Source organism: Benincasa hispida, chromosome 6 (assembly GCF_009727055.1).
Source record: "Benincasa hispida cultivar B227 chromosome 6, ASM972705v1, whole genome shotgun sequence".
Taxonomy (NCBI): domain Eukaryota; kingdom Viridiplantae; phylum Streptophyta; class Magnoliopsida; order Cucurbitales; family Cucurbitaceae; genus Benincasa; species Benincasa hispida.
The window spans coordinates 50,476,396-50,503,293 of NC_052354.1; the positions used below are offsets into that span (position 1 = coordinate 50,476,396).

General features: G+C 31.6%; 2 protein-coding genes across 3 annotated transcripts in view; both read right to left on the minus strand.

Moving 5' to 3' along the window:
• LOC120079280 overlaps positions 1–7,803 on the minus strand; it is a 15,339-nt gene extending 7,536 nt beyond the window's left edge. Inside the window, exons 1-3 of the mRNA XM_039033436.1 lie at positions 7,079–7,803; positions 6,849–6,998; positions 6,472–6,771 (exon numbers count right to left, since the gene is read on the minus strand). Of these exons, the coding sequence (XP_038889364.1) occupies positions 6,472–6,771; positions 6,849–6,998; positions 7,079–7,309 (681 nt within the window). The 5' untranslated portion in view covers positions 7,310–7,803. The remainder of the gene's footprint in view (positions 1–6,471; positions 6,772–6,848; positions 6,999–7,078) is intronic.
• Positions 7,804–10,548: 2,745 nt separating this feature from the next.
• LOC120080285 (protein WVD2-like 2) lies at positions 10,549–13,800 on the minus strand. Of its 2 annotated transcripts, none has more exons than XM_039034913.1 (7): positions 13,770–13,800; positions 12,574–13,117; positions 11,975–12,060; positions 11,775–11,868; positions 11,615–11,686; positions 11,352–11,462; positions 10,549–11,181 (listed from the first exon to the last, which is right to left on the minus strand). In XM_039034913.1, the coding sequence occupies exons 2-7, from the start codon at positions 13,111–13,113 to the stop codon at positions 10,861–10,863; spliced, it is 1,224 nt and encodes a 407-aa protein (XP_038890841.1). In that variant the 5' UTR covers positions 13,114–13,117; positions 13,770–13,800; the 3' UTR covers positions 10,549–10,860. The 2 variants fall into 2 exon arrangements, with proteins under 2 accessions (XP_038890841.1, XP_038890840.1); XM_039034912.1 differs by lacking the exon at positions 13,770–13,800 and adding an exon at positions 13,226–13,633.
• Between the last annotated feature and the right edge of the window lie 13,098 nt (positions 13,801–26,898).

Genomic DNA, 26,898 nt, shown 5'->3' on the forward strand with positions numbered 1-26,898 from the left:
CCTTGGCTGCTTTCTTCTCCTTCACATACCGAGGACAGTTCCTCTTCCAATGTCCATCTTTGTTGCAATGGAAACACTTTCCCTTAGCAACTGGTGGACACCTCCTTGGGGCGACAGGTGGTGGGTTAACAGGTGCCTTCCCTTTTCCCTTACCACCTTTCTTCTTCTTCCCTTTTGCAGTGTTAGAAGTAGAAGGTGTAGACTTCGTTCCTGAGGTCGAACCTCTATGGAACGTCCGTGAGGATGAAGCAACATTTTCCTCACCCTTCTACCTCTCTTTACTTTTCAGTAAAGATTGGTATGACTACAACTCATTGAGGAGAGTTGTAAGGTTATATTTCACTTTGTTAAGAATCACATTGCTAAAAAAATGCAGGAAGCTCTCCGGCAAAGAATACAGGATTATGCTAACCTGGCTGCCCTCATCGATGGTAGACCCATTCAACTCCGCCACATTGAAATGGACCATCATGTTTAGCATATGTTCACGAACAGAGGTGCCTTCTTGCATTTTGGAGTTGAATATATATTTAAGAGCCTCATGCATAAGTTGTTCAGAAGGTTGTCCAAACATCCCCTGCAAGGACTCCATGATCTCACGGGCTAAGACCATAGACTCATGCTTATTTACCAAGACGTCAGAAAGAATTGCCAAGATATTGGCTCGAGCCTTCTCATTCATCCTTGTCCATCGCTCGTATGCCTCCCGAACATTTCGAGCCGCATTGGAGCTGGAATAGGAGGACAAGCCTCCGTGAGAGCGAACATGAGATCCTCGATGATTAGGATCGTCGTAATCATATGTTTCTATGTTGAAAAATTGTCGCCAGTTAATTTTTTGGCGCTTAACAACGATAAGGTGGCTGTAGCCATTTGAAAAAGTTGTTGAAAATACGAACAAATCTTGATTAGTTTTTGCTAAACCACTTTTAACCCAATTAGTTTTGCAAAATAGTTTCAAGTATCCTAAGTTATAGACTTCTATTTTGCAATGATGCCCTAGTGATTCAGGACAAACGCCACTGGTGAGGTGATCAGTTGCCTTTTCACTGGGATGAGACATTCTCAACCATTAGGCAGAACCAACTCTTGGAACTGAACCTAACAACCACCATTTTTTTGGTCCAGAATCGTTAACATTTAACTATTTCTTGTAAGTGTACCCCTCGTTTTCGGTGCCAGAGTCCCGCCCTAATGCACTTACCATAGGGAAAAGACAGATTAGGACAAGAGACTAAGTTACCTTATCCTCTTACAGGAGATCAAATAAAGAAACACGCAAAACTACCATCCTTTAGGGGGACGCTCCCAGGGTGCCTCAAGGCGATACGCAGTAACTTTATTCAAACTTATGAGGGAGACCGAGGGATATGTTGTTACACTTTTCGCTCCCACTTACTATGAACATTCTCTCCATCCACCTTGATATTGACCTACCCAAATACCATCCGTTAGGGTGACACACCAAAAGTACTGTGAAGCCGAGGATAGATCTCACAGTGTGGACTTTAGGAGAAAAGTGAAAGGTTTAAATGAAGCATCTTATGCCCCAAGTACCTTACATTGAATGTTGTACCTAGGGATTCATTAAGCTAGACAATCCGGCTACTGATTTTAGTCTAAGTGGTCTTTTTAAAGCTTGCTCATAAACAATGTTTGTTTATGAAATATAAACAAATTCAAGTAGTCACATTTAAACATTTTAATGGACTGTTCTTAACTTGCATGCATGCATCAAATCTATCTAATTTACCTTTCCAGGTAAGTTCCCAAGTAGGGGTGTTACGTTTTCGTCAACTTAAATACCCCAGCCTAGACAGAACCCGCCTTAGACAAAAGATCCCTTATAGATAGATTTGCTACACTTTAAACTTTTATGAGCCAATTTAATCCTATTAAACTGATTAAAAGATTAAAGCCTTAGGGTTGCTCATCATATTAGAACCGTGATCTTAGGTCTATGTGATCCAAGTTTTAAACATTTTAAAACCATGAATTAAACCTAAGTGAGCATACATGTCTTTCTTATTTCTTTTAGTTCTAATTTCTCTTTAACTCTTAAAAAGAAACAACTAAAAAAAAAATTGTGCATAACGAGGCGTTTATAACAATTATAAAGTAACCTATGTGTCATGCTTCATTCAATGTCCGTTCATTACTATATAACTTTTATATAATGTGTGATAACCAAACAAACATGCTATCATTCACCCTTATATTATAACAATTATAATATAAAGATGATGCATGTCAATGCTTTTTATGCATGCATAAATATAATTCTTATATTATATGATGCATGAGCATGCTCTTACATAATTAAAATCATGTTTCTCTAAATTATAATAATTGCAATAAAGAGATTATGCATGATCAATGCATAACCTAAGGTGGGATTTACTATATGTGCATACCATATGCCATATAAAACATACATCGTATGTATTAAACAAATAGATTAATGGACCGAGATAAGCCTTTAAACCAAAAAAGAACGAGAATGAAAAACCCTATCTATTACATTTTTTATCGAGCAAATCGGTTCACAGGTGAATCAAATCTTGAACCGCCAGGAGGTCTCCATCGTGTAGCAATCTTTAGCAAGTAGATGATCGTTCAGCATGCACTAGACGATAGGAACATTAGTAAACGATCGCGTAGACGACGAGGAGGCTGCGAAGCCTGATCGTCCATGCAATCGTGTAGCACGATGAAAGTTAAACGATTTACCTTGAGTTACTAAGTGATCGTTTAGTCAGTTACTAAGCGATGAAGCTTGCTGACCTAAATGATCATCTAACGTGCTTTAAATGATACGTGAGCGTCTGATCGTCTAACTGATGCGTGTAACTTGGTAAACGATTTACCTTGCGATGTTAAGCGATTGTTTAGTCAGTTACTAAGCGATGAAGCTTGCTGACCTAAACGATCGTCTAGCTCGCACGCGTATTAAACGATACTCAGCGATCACGTGCCTGATCATCATCCCGATACGACCAACTCTTGATCGCATACCCCATCGTTCAACCGATACGTTCAACTACGATCGCATAGTCCTTCATCTTCATGATGCTATGGACAACGATCGCATAGAACCTTTTTCTACAGGATGCGATCAACCCTAGATCATCTCCTTACTCGAAGAGCCACAACCTTTGCCCAGAACTTCGACGAACGGCTCAAGACTTCAAACACTTTGAATACAGACTCAATTAAGATTATATATGCCCAAAAAGCGCAGGGGCCTTTACATACAACCGCAAATGTAAAAGGAATTAAACAGACCGAGGCAATTCATCCCGAAAACATCCATTAATTCGGCACATCCACAACAGTATTAACACTTAAAACAGCGTAGAAATGCACCCACCATGAATGTAAACGTTATTTCGTTGCAACAAATGAAATCAGAGTATCAGAAACCTTGCTCTGATACCAATTGAAGGATCTCATACCGAGAGTTTCATGAACGGGCTTAGATCACTCCGATTTCACAGTGACCGAAACATAAACAATATACATTCCATATTCACAGTTATGCGTATTAAACTCACCAACGCATGCTCAGAATACAATAAAACATAGGGAAAAGAGGTTTATATCGACTTTCTTCGTATGTGTGAACCCAAAGTAGCGAAAAAACTTCCCATCAATCTACCAGCACCCGACGAGTCTGTCGATTATTACTGTACGATCCGAACGTACATGAACAAGGCCGCGAGGACAACACCACCACAAGGGAAACACGGGTATCCTCGGCATAAAAAACCCAAAGAGTGGGCTCTGGTGAGTTTGGTAAAGGATGGAGGAGAAGACGTCGTGTAGACGATAAGCGCGCGCGAGAAGAACTCTGCTATCGTATAGCGGCTGTCTCTTATACACATCTAGATGTGTATAAGAGACAGTAGTAGAGCTACATGATCGTTTAGGAAAAATTGAACGATCGTTTAGAAAAGATATATACGATCGTTTAGAGAACGTGTGAACTAGACGATCGTTTAGACCATTGTTTAACACTTCGTGGTCAGGTCTTATAAAAACTCTGTATCATTGTTAAAGTACGTGGTCAGGTCTTAAAACGCGTGAACTAGAGGAAAGAGGTATACGATCGTTTAGACCATTGTTTAACACAAAACTTCGTATCATTGTTTAACACTTGTTAAAAAACAGTCGCATGTATCATTTAAGTAGCGGAGACGACCGTTTAACACTTCGTGGTCAGGTCTTATAAAAACTCTTTGTATAGGATGCCCCCGCTCGCATGTCCCCAACACGAATGATCAGGATCAGATCATCTATGGCAAGTCACAACACTTGTGACCATTTCACAAAGTGGTTCGTGTCCCTAGCATTACTAGGATAAGGTTTCCCTCATATATCCATATACTACAGATCATTTTGGTTATCACTCAAGACATGATCCACTTGTATGTCAGCACATACATGCTTGAGTCACATATAGATAACCAGGGATTTTATGTTTATTGATTTGTGGTAAAGCAAATAAAATAAATAACCGAGCAAAACAACAAGATGTGAAGTAAATATCATATATTAACAATCACAGGTGTTCGTATATACTGTTTACAAACTACATGACACGAGACTTTAGGGCATCAACCCCAACAACTCCAAGCATCAGCTGCATCTCATGCAGCCATCTTCTTTGCATGATTGTCTGCAATATATTAAGAAAATTGGAGTGAATTTGAGGCATGCAATATGTAGAACTTTTTGCTGAAAAAATCATGTGAAGAATGTGTTCTTCAAGTGGGTTGCTGCTGTGAGTTATCCTCCAAGTTTCCTTGATTCAAGCTTATTTTGAGTCCCACAACTCAATCTAGAGCACCAATAGAATCATAGGGAAGATCTTGGGGTGGTCTACAATGAAATTTGGAGAGATTTGCAACTAGAAATCGAGATTTCAAGAGTTCTACAAAGGTATGACTTGAAACTCATTTATTTCTGCAAGAGCATGCTTTAGTTTTAACCAAAATTAATGAATTAGAATGCTTATTGATCCTTGTTGCTTCCACTGCTTGTTGATACAATCTAATATTTCTCAAATCGAATTTAAAATTTGGAAATTAATTTGATTTTAATTAATTAAACATATTTAATTAATTAATTAATTTAATATCAAATATCAAATCAATCACACACTCAATATATAACATGAATCTAATTCATGTAATTGATATTTAAATCAACATTTAAATATTATAAACTCTCCAATTTTTGTTTAATTTCAATAAATTAAATGTTAATTATATCGAATAAAATTAAACAAACCCTAATTTGATTTTGAACTAATTCAAACTCAAAAACCCTAGTTTCAATTTGAACATTTTCAAACTGAAATTCAATTTGACAATTCAAATATCATTCCAAATTCACTCAATTTAATAATTCAAGGTGTTCATGTTTTACGAGCTAGTAGAGGGATCTTATGAACCTACAAATCATGAGCTCCAATGATTAAGATTAATTGGTTAGTATTCGTTAACTATCAAGTCATACCACTATAGCTCGATAGTTGCACTCTCCTCACGGTAGATATATTTGTGTCCACACGATATAACCATAACTAGTAAGTCGACCCTTCACAGGTTGTTCATAATACCGACTAAGTCAATGTGTTATTTTACCCTCGATATTATGTCTTGTTCCTTAAGTTCCAACTGATCCTCTAATGAACAATTAGTTTATGATCCAATCACTGAACCAGGTCCCTCTCGAGTCAGTGAGAGGGTGGGGCCCCTTGTTCAAGACTTAGATTCGGTATTTAAGAGAACAACCTTTCTTCTATCCCTAAATCGGATAGGCGTGAATTCCGTCTTGCACCCCATGCCCCCACCTATCTAGCGGGTCTTACCCCTGAAATGGGAGACTTACTAAGCCAGCGTTGTTGAGCCAACCCTCACCTATGAAAATCTAAGGATAATCCCGAATAAACAGGAGTTCATAGTTAGCTCAGGATTAAGATCGAGTTACTTAGGTGATCTAAGCAAAATAGTCAGTCTTAAATAGTAAACAGCGTTAAAATGTAAGAGTGACTTATTTCTCGGTCCGATCTTATGCAAACTCATTGCATAGAATGCCCTCGCTCCTCATGTCAATACATGAATGAATCTGGATCACTTCGTTTGTAGTGTCTTTATAACAACTTGTAACAGCTAAAGAGTAGGCCACATCCAATAGTGTTGCCAAAATAAGGTACTCAACCTTAATCATGTACTATAGACCGTTTTGGCTATTTACTCGAATTTGATTCATCTTTATGGCTCTGTATATAGTTCAAGTATTCATATAATAGTCATGGATCTTAGTTGTTGGATTTAGACTTTATGAATGCAATTAATAGATTCAATACCTTTATTGAAGAAATGTTGAATAATATTTTTTATTGATAGTAGAATACGTTTAACTTTTACAAACTACGAGTTTTAGGATATAAAACCCAACACCCACCACATCAAGGAACATATCATCACTAGGTGTGTATATCCCTCCCTCCACCCTTCCACATTTAGCATCCTCGTGCTCAGAATGCTCGTGTTCATCCCCTCCTTCCACTCTTCCACATTCATCATTGTTACCTCCACGATGATCATCACCGTCGCTTTCAGAACTACCCCCACTACTCGACCTACTGCCACTTTCAGCACTATCATCATTGGCACCTAGATCGAATATAGGTTGTCTGTCCACTGGGGTATCCCGAAACTCCCTCTCAGCGTTGGTCATGACAAGACCCCCTTTAACATTTGTCTACATTAACAACCCAGTAAAATGGTTAATGTCAATTTAACAACCAAATAAACATATTATGCATGAAGTAAATGTACATTGTTAGACTCAAATATGTCTCTCTCGAGTTCTTTGAAAGACACTGAGTGAGAGCATGACCATCGTAATATGTGAGGCAAAGCCACCTTGCTCCTTCGTTCCACAATGTTCCCAGCTATTGATGCTGCTAGGATCTCGTACATCCATACCTAAATAAAAATTTAACATATATTAAGAACAATAGTAATGTTAAATCAAACAACATGATTATTATGTTAAGCAAATTTACCTGGAACGCTTGTGGAAATCCATGCAAAGAGTACTTCACGACATAATTTTTATTTTCTTTCACCTTCATCTTGTATAAGCTACTCTTATCATTCAATGCATTCTTTAGGGCATCAAGTGTCCTCTCCCAAATAATGGTACCCCAATCTAGACTATTGTAGTATTCTATGTTTTGAACGTCCTTAAAACGTTTAAGATCCACTGTATTTTTCTGTTTGTTCTTTCCCATCATTGCAACCTCCGTGTAGTAGACTAATGTGATCTTCACAGCATCCTCATCATTTTCAAATGCCAATTCCTTATATTTTTCTTCTAGTAGACGGACATGTAAGGTGTCCTTCGTCACTCAATTACCGAAATACTTGATTGCAAGTTCATACGAGGACTGCTCATTTTAATGAACTCAAGTAGGGGATCGCCACAAACCAGACATCAACAAAAGATCATCCTTTAAAAAAGTGACGACCTTTCCACCAACAAAGAATGAGATTGAGTCAGCTCTCGTGCTTTTCACTTCTCTCAACAACATATGATGGATAATTGGGTTGTTGAACACCATGTCAACGTCTATAAATCACCCAAAAACTATTCTCTTGAACATCTCTAACTGCCTTGGGGTAAGCTTCTCCTTCACAGTCTTATTCGCATTAGCAATTTAGGCCAAGCTCGTTATTTGACCGAGAAATTGGTCGACTACAGGTATTCTGAAATGTATTGACATCTTAAATCACTCCTGCATGAAATAAAGATCCAATCAGTAAACTCCTTCAGAAAAAAAAATTGTAAAAAATATTCTATTTAAGTCTCGTTGGTATCGCTTTCACTGGTATCGCTGTCTCTGGTATCGCTCTCATTGGTATCGCTCTCTCTGGTGTCGCTCTCTCTAGTAACTCTCACTTATCTCGCTCACATTCTCTCTTTTTACTCGTCTTTAACCACAGAACACATTGAAAACCAAAAAAAAAAAAATCATAGGTTCACTGTATTTCTAAACCCCAAACAACCCATCCTTTCCGGTGTCACTCTCTCTAGTATCGCTCTCGCTGATTTCACTCTCACTTATCTCGCTCACAGTCTCCCTTTTTACTTGTCTTCAACCACAAAACACATAGAAAGCCAATAAAAACAAACAAAAAAAAAACCATAGGTTCACAATATTTCTAAACTCAGAATGACCCACAAAGTCCCATTACCGATCAATTTATTTATAGGAACAGGTTGAAAGATTTACCGATTAGATTCGATTTTTCGGCGGCAATGGAATCGTTTGCAAGCCCAAATGATGGATTTTAAAAAGCAGCGAAACCATCCGGTGCTTATGAGCGATACGAAGCCATTACGCTTGGAAAATTTGAAGAGTTTTTAGTTTTGGTTGGTTTTCAATAAAAGGGTAAGAAAGCAAAGAGTGAGGGAAATTTACATAATTTGGTATGGCGATGATGTTAGCAGAGGGTCAATTGACATTATTTTTGCAAAAAGTGTCATTTGACATTTTGAGCCCAAAAAATGAATAATCCATACAAATTTCCTTTTCTTTTTTTTTTTTTTTAATGGAATTGGAAAAGATTAAAAGTTAGTATATTTTGTTAAAACTCTTCATATTCACCTTAAAATACATTTCACCTTCATTGCCTACAATTATTAAGATGAAAAAGAAGGTTATGCTCATTAGGATGAAAAAGGGTTTAGTGGCTTTGATGGAAAAATTGAAAAAAAAAAATAATGAGAGAAACACACCATTTTTTAAAAAATAAAAATAAAAATAAAAAAGTGGAATTGGTGAAATTTTGGTGAGATTGAGGAGAGAGAAATTGAAACTCAAAAATTAGAATTTGAAGAGATAGTAAGTATGTTTAGGTATTATATAATAATATTTTGGACAAAATAGTCTAAAAACTATTCTCCACCTAAGCCACTTGATGACTCTTGAATGTACATGAAAAGCTATACACATGTTATTATTTTATATTTTATTTATTTTACTTTACTTTCATAAAGTCTGATTTTGGCCATGTGCTCTCAAAAAGGGTAGAATTGAATATATATATTAAAGATTCAAAATGATAAATGATCCAATTTTTTTAAAAAAATGTTAAATGATCTTTTGATAATGTCATGATCACGTAAAGTTAGCTATTGTCTTTCTTTTTTTGATATTTTTCCCGTTTTTCTTCTCCATAGTTGGATTTTTGTCCTTTTTTCTTTTTCCTCTTCCTTTCTCTCTCTTTTTTTCTTTCTCTGTATGTTGTTTCTTTTTCTTCTTCCCTTGATCACAAGTCGTCTTCTTCTCCAGTACGACTACACATTCTCTAGCACTACACCACACATAGGCAAATCGACACCACAAACTTCACACAGAGTAGATGAGAAAGAGCGAGAGATCGAGAAGCTGAGAGAGCAAGAGGCTGAGAGGGAGCAAGAATGACCAGAACTGAGAGAGAGTGAGAGACATAGAAAGAGTGGTGATTTTTGAGTAAGAAAAAGAAGAGAGAGAAAGAAAGAGCAAGAGTGATACCAAGAGAAAGAGTGAGAGCGAGACCAAGAGAGAGCGAATGCTTTTCTGCATCCACGCGATTATATTTTAATAATTTCACCTGAATTTGACCTCAACAAAAGTTATTTGGCATTTTTTTTTTCAAAAACTGGGTCGTTTGACATTTCTAGCCTAATTTTTGGATCATCTATATAAATTTTCTAAAAAAAGTGACTAATTTAGTCCTCACTACACAATTTTTTTAGACAAAAGAAACCCTTTTAATTCAAAATTATGACTACATCTCAAGAAATTTAATGAATATTGTTAAATTTGTGGTCAAAGAAATTTGATAAGTAATAAAATAAAAAGACCAAAATGTTTAACGAGGGTGACCAATATTATTATTTCAGAAAAAAGTGGATAAAAAAGAACGTTTTAATATTATAGGGATCGAAATTTCTTGACCAATTATAAAATTAGTTTCTAAAATTTGAGATATGGTTTATTTAACCATTGAAAGAAAAAAAATCAACTTTGAAGTTCCTAAACTTTTAATTTTATATCCAATAAGTCTACGGTATTTACTTTATTAGTTCAATGTCATGCCACGAATGACATCGAAGTGTTCTATGTGGTCTAAGTTTGTACTAGTAGCTTCTGCAATATTGAAAATTAGTTCTTTTAAAGTCTTAAACTTGTAGGGAATTAGTTGAATATAACTCAACCGATTTAGGAGATTCAATCCCCAACCCGATTTAGAAGTGTGATAAAAATAACCAACAGAACTTCAACCAAATGGTTCAAAATTTGAAAATGAAAATCAAGTTATGTTAAAATATGTCAATCATGGTTCAAAATTCTCACACAACAAATACAAGATCAATTCACATTAAACAGTAGGGGGGGAAAAAGTCAACTAAACCCATAGAAAATCATTCTCTAATTTTACTGTATCCTAAAAAACACCAATTATAGTTCAAAGTGAGAGAGAGAGATAGAAAGGATAAGTATATGTGTATACACAATAGTCCACACTGAATCAAAATCTCTCCTTATATGTAACATAAAAAATCATGATAGCTTTCAGGAAAAAAAAAAGTATAAAAAAAGAAGAAAAAGAAAACATATACATTTCATATTAGCACAACTCACTCAGTCAAGTCATTAGATGTAAAAAGAAAAGAAAACAAGCTATTTTCTCTCGGGTAAAGAAATAACTAGCAACTCAAAGATCAAACCTTTTCTTCCTTTGCCCCTCTTCTTCTTTTTCATTTTTTCTTAGTTCACATTGGGGAAAAAGTATATGTTCATGACCGAATGGGGATATCTACATTACTTTTGTGTGGATCGTGTGGATCGGTTGTTGCAAAAGTCATTTTTCTCGTCTCTTTATTGCGCTTCACATGGTTTCTATGTTTAAAAGATTCATTGTTGTGGCAATGCCCATTGGCTTGTGCTTTGCTTTTGCAGGCTATGCCGTTAGCTGATTCATCCGCCTTCTGACTACTAAAGCTATGGTGTTGTGCTCGTGTGCATACTTTTCCTTTCTCCTCTACGCTTAAGTTCATCGAATCGCTACAGCTTTTCCTTCGAGTTAGATTTGGAGACTTTGGCCGAGTTAATGGTAACTGACATAAAATTCTAGTTAAAATTTTACCATCATAAAACAAAGCATCTACAAGACGTAAATCCTTACATGCCAGAAACATACTCAATAAGGGAATACCAAGTTACCGTTAAGCGACTTATACAGCCTAAGACGGGAACAATTGTATCTGTATAGAGTTTGAATTACTACCTTTTTTAGTTCAACCTTTGGTGGTGGTCCTTCATAATAGAAACTAGGCACTGGATTTGCTTTGATCACTAATCCCTTCCTGAGCTGCTTGATTGCTGCTTCTTGCTCTTCCTAAAAGCATTTTAAAGCACTAAATCAAAGATGAAACTAAGACGATCGTTTTGATGATTACACAAAATCCCATGTCAATACAAAGTGTGGAAGAATAACATAAGCAACTAACAGAGAATCAAAACATAAACAAGATGGTAGTCTGGAAATACCTTAATTCGCGCTTCGTATTGGATTCTCTCTGCCTCCAAAGCTTTGTGCTTCTCCTCCAACTTGTTATAGAACTGAACAGAGGACATAATCTCATAAGTAAACAGAAAATCCAAAATTGCACAGCAAGGCAATGTCTAAATCATTCAACAGAAGTAACACCTCCTTTCTTTTATCAGCCCGTTCAGCCGATCTAAATGTGGGAGCCGTTCCGATAGTTACTTTAGATTTGAGTTGTCGAATAGATTGAACGGTACTATGAATGGGCTAAGGATAACAAAATCTGATAATATGAACAAATTAAGCATTTACAAAACAGAAAGAGACTTGATTCTGAATGGTACTTGTCGATAAGAGGATACGAGGAGGCAATAGACCAGTGATCTTCTTCATGATGTTTCTTGAAATCATTCTGTGAAGATTTACCCGATGATTGAGGCGAGTTTGGCTGTAGACAAGTAAAACATATAGAAATCAGTATCATGTGCACCTCATTTTCCATTTTCTTACAGAAATCTTAATCTATACTTCAAGAAAAAAGAAACAAGGTCTGAGGAGGTTAGGACATTCTCCACAGAACTGTAATGCAACTTTCCTACTGAACTATAAACAAAACCTACCATATTTAAGATTAGAAATAACAAAGATGTAGAATGGCATTACATTCACATAAGTCACATAGACTCAAAGTAAATCGAAATCGAGGCAGAAACTCGTAACTGACCCTAATAAAACTGAACAAAAGAGAATAGTTTATGCTTGTGTCAAAATTCCTTGACAGAAGTCCAATAGGAGATCAAACCCAAAAATCAAAGCTGGGAAGCTGTTGGTCAATAATATTCTATTCAAGCATATTTAACTAGTCCTGTGCTACTTTTCCTACTGCATAAAAGCTTCTTCTAGTAGTTTTTACATATAGTCAAAATGTAGCTCCATTGACATTCCTAAAAGTTGTACTTACACGTGAGTTCTTTTTCGGGCTGGGAGGCTGCAATTCGATAGTATTTGGTGACGCCTCAACAATGGTAATTGTAGTTGGAGTAGGCTCGGTCTCGATGGTTTGTGAGCATGTTGCTGCTTTTTCCGGTGCCTGCACGGTTGGTTGTTGAATCTTGTGGTTCACCTTCATGATTTTTGGGGTAGCAGCTATAGTCCCAGGTGAAATAGACTTATTAAAGTCACTGATTTTCTGTGCTACAGTTCTCTCCTCCTTCTTCTTCTCCTCGGGCACAACCACAGGTGCAGGCACGGGCACGGTAACGGGTGCAGGCACACTGGCATCAAGGTTAGAGCTTTTGATGGCTACAACATCGTGCTCCGTTTCTTGATAGTTTCCGGCGAACGAATTCTCCTCACTCGATTCCTTCTCTTCGAATTCCTCCGAATCAATACTTTCTTCAGCAATTTTGGGGGAAACGTGGACTTTGTCATGAGAAACACCATTTAAAACCACTACAAGAGCATTTGGCTTCTCCACTACACCAGCAATTTCCCTACCCATGACCCTGCACCAAAAACACCAACAAACATCACAATCAAGTCCTCTAAAAAGAAATAGGTATCAGTTTTCAAAGCAAAATCAAGAACCATATTATACAAAATTACAAACTTACACTCACTCAGCTTGATATTCATATAACTTTGGTTAAAATTAAACAAATAGCCTCTTGACAACAACCAAACAAATTCCTTAATCTAGATTATAAAGAGAGGAATTGACTTCTCAACTAAGAAAGTCCATTGGTTTCCAAAAAAATACCAGGAAAAAGTAAGGAACAAAAGAGAGACATCAAATTGAATCCTCAAGAAAACTTCAAATATAAGCCCAAAATACAAAGGGAAAGTTCAAAAGTTTGTATTGACCCACAAAATCAAAAGGATTAATACAAAATCCCAATTCCAACACACCCAAAAAGAACACACACAAGAATTCCAACAAACACATGCAAAAATTCAAATACTATAAGAACCCCATTTCCAACAAGCTTAAAAAACAACCCAACATTAAACAAAAAGAAAAAAAAAAAAAAAAGATAACCAGAAAGAGGCATTTTCATCCCAATACAGCAAAAAAGATGAAAAAGAAGACAAAGGGATTCATATCCACCATTACAAAACTCCAAAAACACACAGAGAAGAAGAAGAAGACAAACCCACCTTGAAAACGCTCCCCTTCCGGATGTGACAAGCATTTCCGGTTTCCCCCCCTCTCTCCCTCCCCTCCCCCTTCTAAAACAAAAGAAGAAATCAAAACAAAACAAGTGAGGAGAAAATTTTTTATGGGTTTTTCTTTCTCTTTCTTTAATTTTTCCTTTTTACAAATCAATGTTAGCGGTTTTCCTTTTCGTTAGCGTAATGATCGGAGGAGAAAACAAAAACCCAACAACAAAAAAATAAGGGCTTTTTATCGGTGTTTTGCTGTTGGTTTGGATGGCTTATTGTTTATTTATAGGTTATAGACCAAATATCCAAAAAAAAATAAAAATAAAAATAATTCCTGGTTGATTTTTGTGTTTTTTTTTTTTTTTGGATAAATTTAATTGGCTGCTGTTGGTAATTTATTTATTTTAATTTTTTTTATTGTCAGTCTGACGGCGTCGGATGATAACGCTGCAGTTTGAAAAATTAGTGGAGGCAAAAAGCCACAAAAAGACAAATTTTTTATTATTTTTTTTAATTTTCTTCTTTGGTCTGTGGGTCCTACCTCAAAGATATCAATTCTGCCACGTCATCATGGTAGAGAGAGGAGAAGATTGAAGATCCTTAACTCACGTTTAAAACATAATTAATAACAATTTATGAAATCATATACTGAATAAAGAAAATTTATTTTAGAGAACCAAATTGTTAGAGAATATTTATAAATAATAACAAAATATCATATTCTATCTGTTATAGTTGTATCTATTTTAGACGTAGATAAGTAATCGATCACGATCTCATGATTTATTTTAGATAGATATTAAAATTTTCCTATATTTAAAAATGACTCCGGATAAAGTAAGATAATTGAAATTTTTATATTTCATTAAGATAATTAAATGAGGTTGTTCAAATTTCAATTTATGAACACTTAAAACATAACTATTTTGGTTTTTAAAATTCTGAAAAAAAGAATATTTTTTTATATGAAATTGTCATCTAACTAAATCTACTCCCCGTTCTTGGTCTCAAATTAAACATTTTTTTAATTAAAAATTATAAGGATGGGAAATTAAAATTGAATAATTGTTTTAAATGATAAAACTGTTATAAATATGTTTAAATGTAGCAAAATGTCAGTGGCAATTTGTTATATTTTTAAATAAGTACTTTTCTATACTTGAAAACAACATCCATTAAAATTTTTATTTTTAGAATAATAATTAGTGTCTTATTTATTGAGTTTTTTTTTTCCCTGAAATCCTCAAATCAAACATTTTTATATACAATAAAGTTAGCATGTCGATATACATTTAAAAGCTACTTTGTTAATCAAAATAATATTTAATCATATAGAAATTTATATAAATAATATTTTAAAATAAATTTAGATTTAGATATAAATCATACTCTATAAATCTGATTTCTTGTTATACAAATGCAGAAATAAATCTTATTTTTATTCATCATAAGTAATGAGAGTGTTAGAGATTGAAAGACTGTATTTCAAAACTTTTAATTATCAAGTTCAAATACCAAGTGTCTTCTATACTTAAATAACAATATTAAACTTACAAATTTAGTATGATTTAAATAGAATGACCTATTTTAGATCTCCAACACGAAAAGACATTTAACTTTTTTTTATTAATTCATATAATTTTTTTAATGTAAAAAAATGCTGACTTCATCAATAGTTTACAAAATTTCATTACCAAAATATAATATTTAGTATCGTACATTATTTTTGTTGTGAGCCACAATGAATGGGTGTAGTCTAAAATCAAATCTATAATAATTATCAGTATAATGTAATATTTTACTTGAATAATAATCAAGTATTTAAAAGAAAAAGAAAAAGATAGATTGAATTGGATTGGATTGGGAATTGTGATTAGTGAAAAGGAGGTAGTTGCTTTCAGTTGGGCTAATCAGATAGGGAAAGGTCTTCTCAATTGTTTATAATTTTCTCTCATTTTCAAAAGGCTCCCATCACAATTTATTAATGGAAATTGGAATTCTATTATAAATAATACTTTTCTAATCTTTAGAAAAAAGGGGGAAAAAAAGAAGAAAAAAAGTGGTTATATTTTATTAACGACGTAAGTTGACGGAGTAGGATAAACAGATGAGCCGAAATTGACCAAAATGGGTCCCAATCCTCAAATGAAATTGAATAAAATAAATAAATAAATATCCAGAATTATTTTTTAGTACGATCAAAGTTAAAAAGTGGATGGGTTGAAGTCACAAATTTTATAATCGCTAACATATAATATTCGTTGTTTTATTTAGTACAATTAGGAGGATTTAATTATATTCCTATATTATTTTAACTATACTCGTTTTGATATATAATATCTGTTGATTTAGTTGTGGTCGTTTTGACAAAAAAAAAAGTTGAGAATTAAATGTAGTAACATAACTTCTCAACTTTTTATTTTTTATGATTTTAACATATATTTTTTAATTAGGGTATTTTCAACTAGTAAAATTCTACTTTCTATCTGTGATAGACCATGGTCGCAGATAAACAGTGATATTTTACTATTATTTGTAAATATTTTTAATAATTTTATCATTTAAAGTAATTTTCCTTTTCAATTCTTGTTTTACCTTTTAGAATGTATGAATCTAATTGGCCAAATGAGACTAGCTCAATTAACATAAAATTTTAATAATATCAAAGTTAAGTTGTTATGCACGAGTAGTTAATATATTTTTCTCTTTAATGTTTAAAGTTAAACTATAGTCATTATTATAATTCGATAAAACTGCTTTTATAGATAAGAGTTGTTTTAGTTGGGTAGCATGTTTACAAGATTTTGTTGTGGTGCTTATTTTATTTTTTTCGTTTTTTTATGTTTATTTATGTGCTTGATTTTGAATTTCTTGTTGGTTGAATCTTATATAGTTGATTAATTAGTATAAGAGTTAACGTGGTAAATTTATTGTTTATTTATGCTTATTTTTCTTCCTTCAATTGTTAACGTGGTAAATTTGTTGTTATGGAATCTTTATTTGGTGGATTTTTAATTAGGAAGAAATGTCCATTTTAAGATTGAATTAAAAAGAAAGAAAATCAAACACCATGCATTTATTAGAAGATGTATCCTGCCCGTGAAAAATAAATGACCTAAGAAGTAATAAATAAAAGCTTGAGAAGTTTGTTGTTAAAAAAATGAAAATTAAGTAACAATAAATAGAAATAAATAAAAGCTAAGCTTGAGAAGTTCCATTTAACATTCATGTGAAAAGGAAAATATGAGTGAAAATTCCAACTTTTGGTTTTAATTCAAATATTGTTGGATAAAATACATTTTTGTCCTAAAATTTGAGCTTAGTTTTTTTAAAATTTATAAAATACAAAAAAAAAAAAAATTAGTTCTTGATATTTGTCTTTTAGTTCTTGGTTTTCGATCTTTCAAAAATATTATATATTTAATCTTAGAATTTAAATTATATTTTTAATTAGTCCTTAAAATTTGAAATATATTTCTCTTCTATCTTTAAACTTTGAAATTAGTTTTTAAAATGGTTCTTAAATAAAGTCTACTAATAATTAATATATAATGAAAATGATAATATGGCAATTAAAATATTTGGGAATTTGTCGATTTATATTTTTCTAAATGAGTGGAAAAATTTGTTTTCTATACCATGACCAATTAAAAAACTATTTTTTAAATTTAAAAAGACTGATTAAAAATCAAATTTAGATCTTTAAGATCAAATATATCACTTTTAAAACCTTAAGAACTAAAAAAAATCAAATTTAAATCTCAACCACCAAAGTATTTTGAAAATTCAAAAACCAAACAAAGCCTATAGGTTCAAAATCTCAAGAATAAAATATATAATTTTCTCCTACGTGAAATTCACACATCAACAATTAACATTAATATTTGACCCTTATAATTTTTTTTTATATTGATAAAATTGATAATTAAATTAAACCTAGTCCAACAGAAACATGGTATATCAAATTGGTTAGTCGGTGGAATAAAATCATTGTCAAAAGGATTCTTAAATAAATTTGATACTACCCACAAATTAGGGCATTGGCCATACAAATTTGAAAATGACAGCTGAAGACATTTCTTCAATCTTTCATTTCTCTAAGCAAATATTATGCGAGATATTGGAGTTTGACAACTTAGAGTAATGTAAAATTTGACTATAAAATCATGCAATTTTTTTAACTTGACACGAAGTATTTTACTTGTGACATCATATGTGGTAGGTTTGTTTAAATTGACTAAAACAATCCATTAATTTAGTGGTTGTAGGTTGAAAATATACGAAATTAAAATTTCTCGACCGAGTCCAGGCCGATTAGACAAAAAGAAAAAACAAACAGATCGATAGAATACATATAATAAACATCAAAACTTTAAAACCTACGTTAAAAAGTGAAGTGCCTTGATTAAGTTGATGAGATAGCACTTTAAGAACTAATAAGTCATTAGGTCGGTTTTGAGAAAGTGCGATATTTTGTTTTATTTTAGCAAAAAGGTGTTGTGAAACTTGTTCTCACCTCCCTGACTACTCGTGTAGATGTGTAATCAGAGAACTGAGAGTTGAACCGACCAAATCATTCTCAACTAGCTCGATTCAATTTTGGTTTCTATGTTTCCTTCGCCAATGAATCAGTTTGGTTTCAAGTTTTGAAAATTCAAAACCAACTACGAATTGCTTACACTGTCTAATGGGGAATCGAACCTCCAATCGCGAATTTGATATTATGTACAAACTTTATGTCAGTTGACCTATATTTATTTTAATTAGTAGGTTAGGTAATTTTAGTAATTATCTTTAAATTTTCATATTCACAAATTGTCTGTATGTTTGATTATGCCTCATTATTAAGGAAAAAAATGATAAGAAGTCCGGGTGCATTTGGAATACATTTTCAATTGTTTAATTTTTTTTTTTTAAAAAAATCATTTTGAAAGAAATTCGAGGGCTTGGTAACCAGTCAAAATAGTTTTTCAAATGTATTTTAATCAATTTTTTTATCAAAAGCGTTTAAATAAAAAAAATCTTTTTTAAAAAACACTTTTTTTAAATCAAGATCCTCATTCTATTTGAATAATTTCTAATCAAACAAGATCTAACTTTTTGAAAGTCGAATATAAAATAATTTCAAGTATTTTCCTATAAAACTTTTTTTTTTATCAATGGCATCCAACCCATTATTACTCTTTTGATCAATCATTCTTTTACTCAAAGTTAATTTCTTTTATCTCTCACCAAATTAATTGAGACCCTTAATTAACCCACAACACAAGCATCTTTTGGATCGAAGTCTCCCTTGCAATGAAATTATGTCTTCAATTGGTGGGTGTGATGGCATTGTTTGGGATCCATAATTTGAATTGACCATTTTTTGGGCCATTATTCAATCAATTTCTTTCTCTCTCTCCAACTTTGCTTTTTTTTTTTTTTTTTTTTTTTTTTTTTTTTTTTTTTTTTTGTATGAAAGAGAGAATTTTATTGTAAAGCACTTTAAATCAGACCAAATTGGAGCAAAATTAGGGCTTTGTCTAGAGATGGAAATTTCAACCATATGTATATCAATCAACACTAATGGACATTTGTTTCATTATTGCCACCCTCCTCCCCAACATTTTATTTGCTTATAACTTTTTTTTTTTTATTTTAATATTGCTTCATAAATTGTAGGGTAAAGATTCAACTGTAAAAGCATAATAAGTTTAATAAAATATCATCTGTTCCATCAACCTAAACATAGCACAATTAATAAAGGCATATAACTCGATTAAGAGATTAGATATTTGAATTCTTCTATTTCACTTGTTGAACTCAAAAGGAAAAAAAGGAGAGAGATTTAAATTCATATTTTACTCTTGTTTAAACTTATGACTCACAAGAAAAGTATAGATACTTAACCATTTAATTAAAATATGCTCAAATTTATTATGTTTTTAAAGTGAAATATATATCCATTATAGTTTATTTCATAATAAAGAGATGATTTTATTTTTAATTTCATCGATAAATTCTTTTTTTGGTTTTTTGGAAGTAGTGTTTAAAGATAAAACCTTTCTTTGTTTTAATGAGCTCAGTATGGTATGAAGAAGGAACTCTGCTCTCTCGTCACGCTTGACGACAACCCGCTTTCTATCCCCGAGCACTCAGTGGATGAACAGGAAAGCGTATCAGATCAAGCCTTCGAAAACAAAGCTTGTTTTCACAATTTTTTAGGTGTTCGGTTTTTTATTATTAATAATAATTTTTAATTTTACATTTAAGGATCAAATAGACCTAAACTTTAAAATTTAAGAATTGATATCATAATTTAATCTTAAATCTTTTTTCAAACCCAATTTTAAAAGATTTTTAAAAATAAAAAAAGAATTATAGCGATGAATTTGGGTTATAAGCGGAAACCTAAGTATAGCTCGCAATTTTAACTAGTGGAGTAAAAATGTTAAATGGGAATTTTGGTTTTTTTTTTTTTTTTTAATTTTGTTTTGTTTATGTTTTTTTAAGATAACTAAAGGTCACCTATAGAGGATGAGTATATTTCTCTATTTTTTGGGTTATCGAGTTTATGAAGCAAAGATAGATTTTAAGTCTATCAACCCAATAATTATCCTATTTAAAAATCTTTAAAACTACTCAATATCTATTCTATTCTTTAAAATTGCATTATGGAAGTCAAAGTACATATTACAAGTACACTCCAACTAAAATGTATGATTTATCAGAAGTTGAATAAAAATAGGGAAAATGGTCATAACCGGGGAAAAAAAAAGGAAAGGGAAACAAAGAGAGGAAACTTCAAGCTCAAACAATAATATCTTAAAGCAAGACATTTAGCAATGAAAAAAATCATTTTAAAAGAAGACATTAATTAAGGAAATGACAAATGTTTTTCTACTTCAAATTAAATACCTTTTTACTCTTTTTTCGTTCAAGTATATATATATTCTTAATAACTCTTTTAGTATATACGTTTTCTATTTTTATTTACATGTTGTTATGGATAATTCTCAGACTAAAGGGTAAAAATGACATTAAGAGAAAAAGAAACGATAGAAGTGACTGCAAATAAGCAGACAACTGAACATGTATGTTTTTTGGGTCGAATGGATTTGGTTGGCCTTAGGGGCATCAAGGACTTGATTACGATCCATGCAGGAAGGCTAGCAAGGGCCCAAGCAAGATGGTCTTGCTTGGCCAAGGTTGGACCTGCTACATCAAATCTTAGACACATATTAAAATCCTAAAGGGAAAAGGGACATAATCACAGCCTATTAATAATGGTGAAAATAGATTAATAAGGTAAGTAAATTTTCCGCCCAATACTCCATTAACAGTGAACTTCCAATCTTCATAACTTAGACATCAGAGTGTGTGGTTTACACCACACTTGTGTGTAGTTTTTTGTTTGCTTGCAAGCGAGCTTTCTTCCCAGAAATAGAAATCTACCATTGTTGTCGGACTGAAATCAGTACAACCAACCTGTTCAAAATTTGCTATCAAATCTATGAATGAAATGTTGCCAAGTAAATAAAAATAGAACATAAAAATTCAAAATATTTTAAATGATGATACATATTTAGTCGATTGTAAAACGATTGTGAACGTCAAAATTAAATCATCGCTAAAAAAACAAGAAAAAATATGTTGCAAGAGTCAAATTATATACATACAATTCCCACTACTAAGATAATGATGTAGAAATTTTAAATTTAAAAAGGGGCTACATCAAGATTAGATAGTAGATCAAGATTGAATTATATACGTAGAATTTCCACTACTAACATAATGATGTAGAATTATATTTTTGCTGATTGAGAAAAGGAAAATTTTTTGATCCCCAATGAGTCAACTATCTATTTAATATTAATGAACCAATTTCTTCTAGTTTTGCTTGAATTGTAAAGTGAGATTGTCAAAAAGCTAAAGGCAATTTGGTTTTGGGAAGAGGAAAATCATCATAAATATGAAAAAAGAGAACTTGTATGTATCCCTTTGGAAGGTGAGAAGACTTTTTCTTTTTTTTTTTTTTTTGGTATCCCATGCTTTTTTGTTTTCCCAAAAGCACGGACCCATTTCTAGTCCATTACTTGGAAAGAAAAAAAAAAGGAACACTTTTTAAAGGAGAGGTTGTCGATTTTGATCTCTTTTTTTTTTTTTTTTTTCAATTCATAAGTAATCTCATTTTTAAATATAATTTTTTAATATTTTTTTACATTTTTCAGTCTTTAAGTAGAGGTATCTATCATGTGAAAATACCATTTGTCCCTCATATCTTAAGTTCAAAACTTCAATCTTCATTTTCGTATTTTATTTTTAAGATAGAAATGCTTTATGCGAGGATTCCAACTATAGAGGAATAATCCTGTTCAGAGGGTCCCAAATTCAGATGAACAATTTCTTTCCTTTTTTAGAATTCCAAAAGAAGCATGTATGTTGAAAAGTAGTCTTTTATTTCTTTATGTTGAAAGTAGTTGTTTGTCTCGTAAAGTTGAGTTTGTAAGTAAGTCTCTTGTCTCGTGACGTAACTTCACAAGACAAACTTACAATATTACGAGACAAACGAGATATTCTATCGTTTGTCTCGTAAAGTTCTAAGTTTGTCTTATGAAGTTATTTCACGAGACAAAAGACAAAAATAAACTCAACTTTATGAGACAAAAGATTACAAACTTAGAGCTTCACGAGACCAACTTTATGAGAGACAAATATTCGCAACAACTTCATGAGATATTTGTCTCGTGAAGTTCAATACACCCCATAAAATGTGAAATCAAATCCAGACGAATATTTACCCCCTTACCATACATTGGATATTTGTCTTGTGAAGTCCTTTTAAATTCGTTAAAGTTCAGATAATGAAAAAGGGTTTTGGGTTTTTCACTACATATTCCTGTAAAAAATTGCACAGACTCTCCCTATAAACAATACAATTGATTAATCATTTAGAAAGAAAGAAAATGGAAAAGATATTTGTATACGTTTTGTCAAAATCCGAATCGGGTGAAGGGGAAACGAAATACATCCAACGACCACAAAAGATAGGTCTTCTTTGCGAGATGATAGTCCAACAATGGTTGAAGTTTTCATGGGAAGATAAATAGATTGAACTCGATGAAAAGAAGAAAAGAAGTAGAAAAATCTTAACTTCCACAGGAAGATGAATTAGTTTAAATTGAAGGGCAAAATGGTACTTTCATGTGATGGGTCTCCCCTAAGTTTGAAAAGATAGAAAAGAGGTTAAAGAAAATTAGATTTTAAAAATGATGCTACTTTTGAATTGGAATTTTTTTTTTTTTTTTGGTCAAAATCCATAATTTTCCTTTTTCACAGAACTTCTCTAAATATATGTGCATTGAGTTTTCTATTTAGTTTCACCTATAAGTAAATCTTATTAGAAAATATTTTTGTTATTTTTTTTTAAAGTGAAAGTAAAAATAGGACATGTTCTTGATCTTTAAAGAGAAAAAGAACCTGTTACTTAAACCTATAATGAGGATTGCTTTATAAAAAATATTAGAAACCAAATAAATATCCATAATTATTTAAAATCATGTCTAATGAAAATTTTATAGTTTTATAATTTAAATTCGAAACTTGAAAAACAGAAATAATTATGAAACGAGTGTAATTCATTTTGATTTAAAAAAAAAAACAGTAAAATTAATTAAAGCAAATTAGATAAAACTTTATCTTTAATTTAATAAAAAAAAAAGTAGAACATTATCATATATTTGAAATTCATTTAAAAAGAAGGATTGAAAAAGACAATTAATTAAGGCAAAGAAATACGACCCACAAGATAATATATTTGAAATTATCTTGATGTGATTAAACAATACAAATAATTTGTATGTAGAAAATGTGACCCATAACAAAAAGAAAATATATTCCCTAAGCATGCTTGGCCCCATTGACCATGACATGTCAATGTCTCGTTTTCTAAAAAAATAAGCAAGTACAAAGAAGCCAATTTTAGGCCAACTTCTTCTTCTTTATAGATCTCTTCAAATCTTGTGTGTCCAATCTCCCTTTTTTTATTATTTTTATTTTTATTATTATTTGTGTTATATGTGTCGGTGATCGTGTGCATTAGATTGAGCTATATGAAAAATGTTTATATATTTTTAGTTTGTGGGGTCTAAAAAATATTTTTAAGTCCTATTCGATAATTATTTTATTAATATGTTTTCTCAAAAGGAAAAAAAATATAGATTTGTAATATTCTTTTAGGAAAATATATATGCCGACTTCAATAAATTCTCATCAACAGTTAAATGAGAAATGTTATACTATAAATTGAATCTTCATATTGTGGTTGAACTTTAAAAAAAACACACACAATAAGTGGTCCATTAATAATGTTGCTTAAAGGTTTTAGTTATGCTCGCGTTGTCCGATCTCTTTTCGGTTATTCGAAATGTAATATTTTAAAAATAAATAAATGTTAAAATAAAATTTTAATCTACAAACTTTGAAGTTTGTATCAATTTGATCAGTTTTACAATCACAATTTAGGAAAAAAAATTCTAATACTATGATAATATAGACAATTTTTCATACCATCTCCACTTATTGCGTGCCACATCAACTTTTAAAAATAGGGTGAGATTCACCGACATTAATGTGAGGTCCATAAATATTTACAAAGACAATTTTATAGTGTGAATAAGGGGAATATGATACTTCCGTAATACTAGAAAAATTTTCCAATTTTAGTCAATGAACTTGATATATACTTTTTTTTTTTATTCATAAGTCTATTAAACACGAAAATGAAATAAAAATTTAAGGGGCTAGTGAACATAAACTTCAAATTTATATTTAATATATCAATTAATTTTAAATAAATTTTGAATTTATTACACATATTAAATACAAAATTAAAAGTTGATAAACCTCCTCTAAATAAAATTGAAAGGTTGAAAGTTGGTTAAACCATTTTTAAAATTTAGAGAATATGTAGACTACACTTTAGAACTAAATTTGTAATTTAATAGTAATTTAAATAAGTTTTTTTTTTCGCACAAATTTAAGGTAAATCGACCCAATCTAAATTTAATAGGGTTGAATCCATCTCTCAAATTAATCTAAAGTTGAGCAAATTTGCCACCCAAATATTTGACCATCATTCACCTGACAATGTGACAACCAAAATCAATATAATGCTAATTTGATAGGGTTGAATTGAATGCATCTTAAATTAGACCAACTAAAGTTGAGCAAATTTGTTACCCAAATATTTACTTTAGAATGTCTACCCATAAATGTCCTCGAGAATATCCCTAATATATTCTGCAGTTATTTTATTGTATTGATTAAATTAAAAATTAAAGAAATCTTCTAATTAGGGCTCAATTAGAAAAATATAGTTGAACTAAGAAAATAAAAGTTTAATACAAATTTTGATTCAGGTTCAAATTTTCCTACTTTGTAACATGGAAAAAATAACAAAAAGAAGAAAGGATATTTACTAAGTCATCCAACGACACTTTTACATCGAACATCCTCTTTAGGTCATATATTTAAAAAATATCTTTAAATTTAAATTTGTTCAAGAAATACTTTTAATATTATTTTTGGATAAATTTATTTTTTATTATTTTTATTATTTATTTATATATATATTTTTCATTTATGAAGATTGGTTAATGATGAAGAGATAACCTGCATTTATTATGGAGAGAAAAAATACATTTAATGAAATTTTATTTTATATTTTCGTTAGTTTCACGTATTTTTTTTTCCTAAATTCATTGTTATTTAAAATATATCTCACAACGCTATGTTAGGTATTTGAAAATATTTTGACAAATATATGAAATATACCACAGTATATGAATTAGAGATTGATTCTTGACATAAATCACCATTTCGTTTTTTATGTTGATTTTTTTATATTATATAAAATATTCCATTATTTGTTCACTTGTACATGTAATATATTTCATTGTTTATTTGGAAGCATTCTAAAAAATATATTAAATATACTGGTAAATATATTTGATATCTACACAAATATTCGATTATTTTTAAATATACCTTATGACATAAATTTCAGAACATGTGTACAAGCGTATATATATCATATATCATAAATTCAAAGTAGTTGAAAATCAACAAAAATATCTACCATAGTATATAAATCACAAATAGACTTGATATTCAACATATAACATATATAAAAATGTATATATCACAAAATAATAAAATCTAAATACAAAAACCATATGAACGATTATATATATATATAATATATTCACCTATTCTTGTTTTGTGTGTCCAACAACTCTCTCCATCTTCATCTCTTCTTCTCTCCATCCTCATCTCGTTCAAAACCCCTACCATCAACTGTATCTTCTTGCATAGTTCCATCGATTGGACAATCTGCTCCTGCCTGGTACTGGAAGCTTTACCACGTTGTCTCACAACTTCCATTTGCTCAAGTCGGCGCCACCTCGGCTAGATTTGCCCAAGCTTGCACCCAATCCACTCGTGCCCGACACTGAAAGTTTCGCCTTGCGAGAGGTCGTCCCGAGCCGTCTTTCTGTAACCACACTATCGAGAAGAAGAAAAAGAGAGAGAGAAGGAAAAAAAGAATAAGGAGGAGGAAGAAGATTCCAATATATTTTTCTTTTTTAAAAAGCAACATCAATATGCGCGAAACCCTAAAATTGTGCATGGAGATATATATATATATATATATTATAGAAAAAACATGGATGAGACCTAAATGGTAATTACATACCAACTTTAGTGAAAATTTGTATTCTATTATCTATTTTTAAAATAAATTAAATGTCAAAGACAAAATTGTAATACGGGCCTAAAATTAAAAACCACATTTCAATTTGGGGAAATTATGGGCCAATACTAGTTGGTTGTTTTGGTTCAGTTAACTTTCTAATGTTGGGCTTTCATTGGCCCAATTTACTGCTCAAGATACTTAATTGTCAGAAAAATATCATTTTGGGTTCCTCGAACTTTGTTTAATTTTAATCTCCATACTTTTAATTATTCAATTTTAATTCATATAGATTTCAATAAATCTTAAATTTATTCTTTAACCAAATTTAGTTAAATAATAATAATAATTTTTACATAATGGATACAATATTTGAATATATTTTCAAAC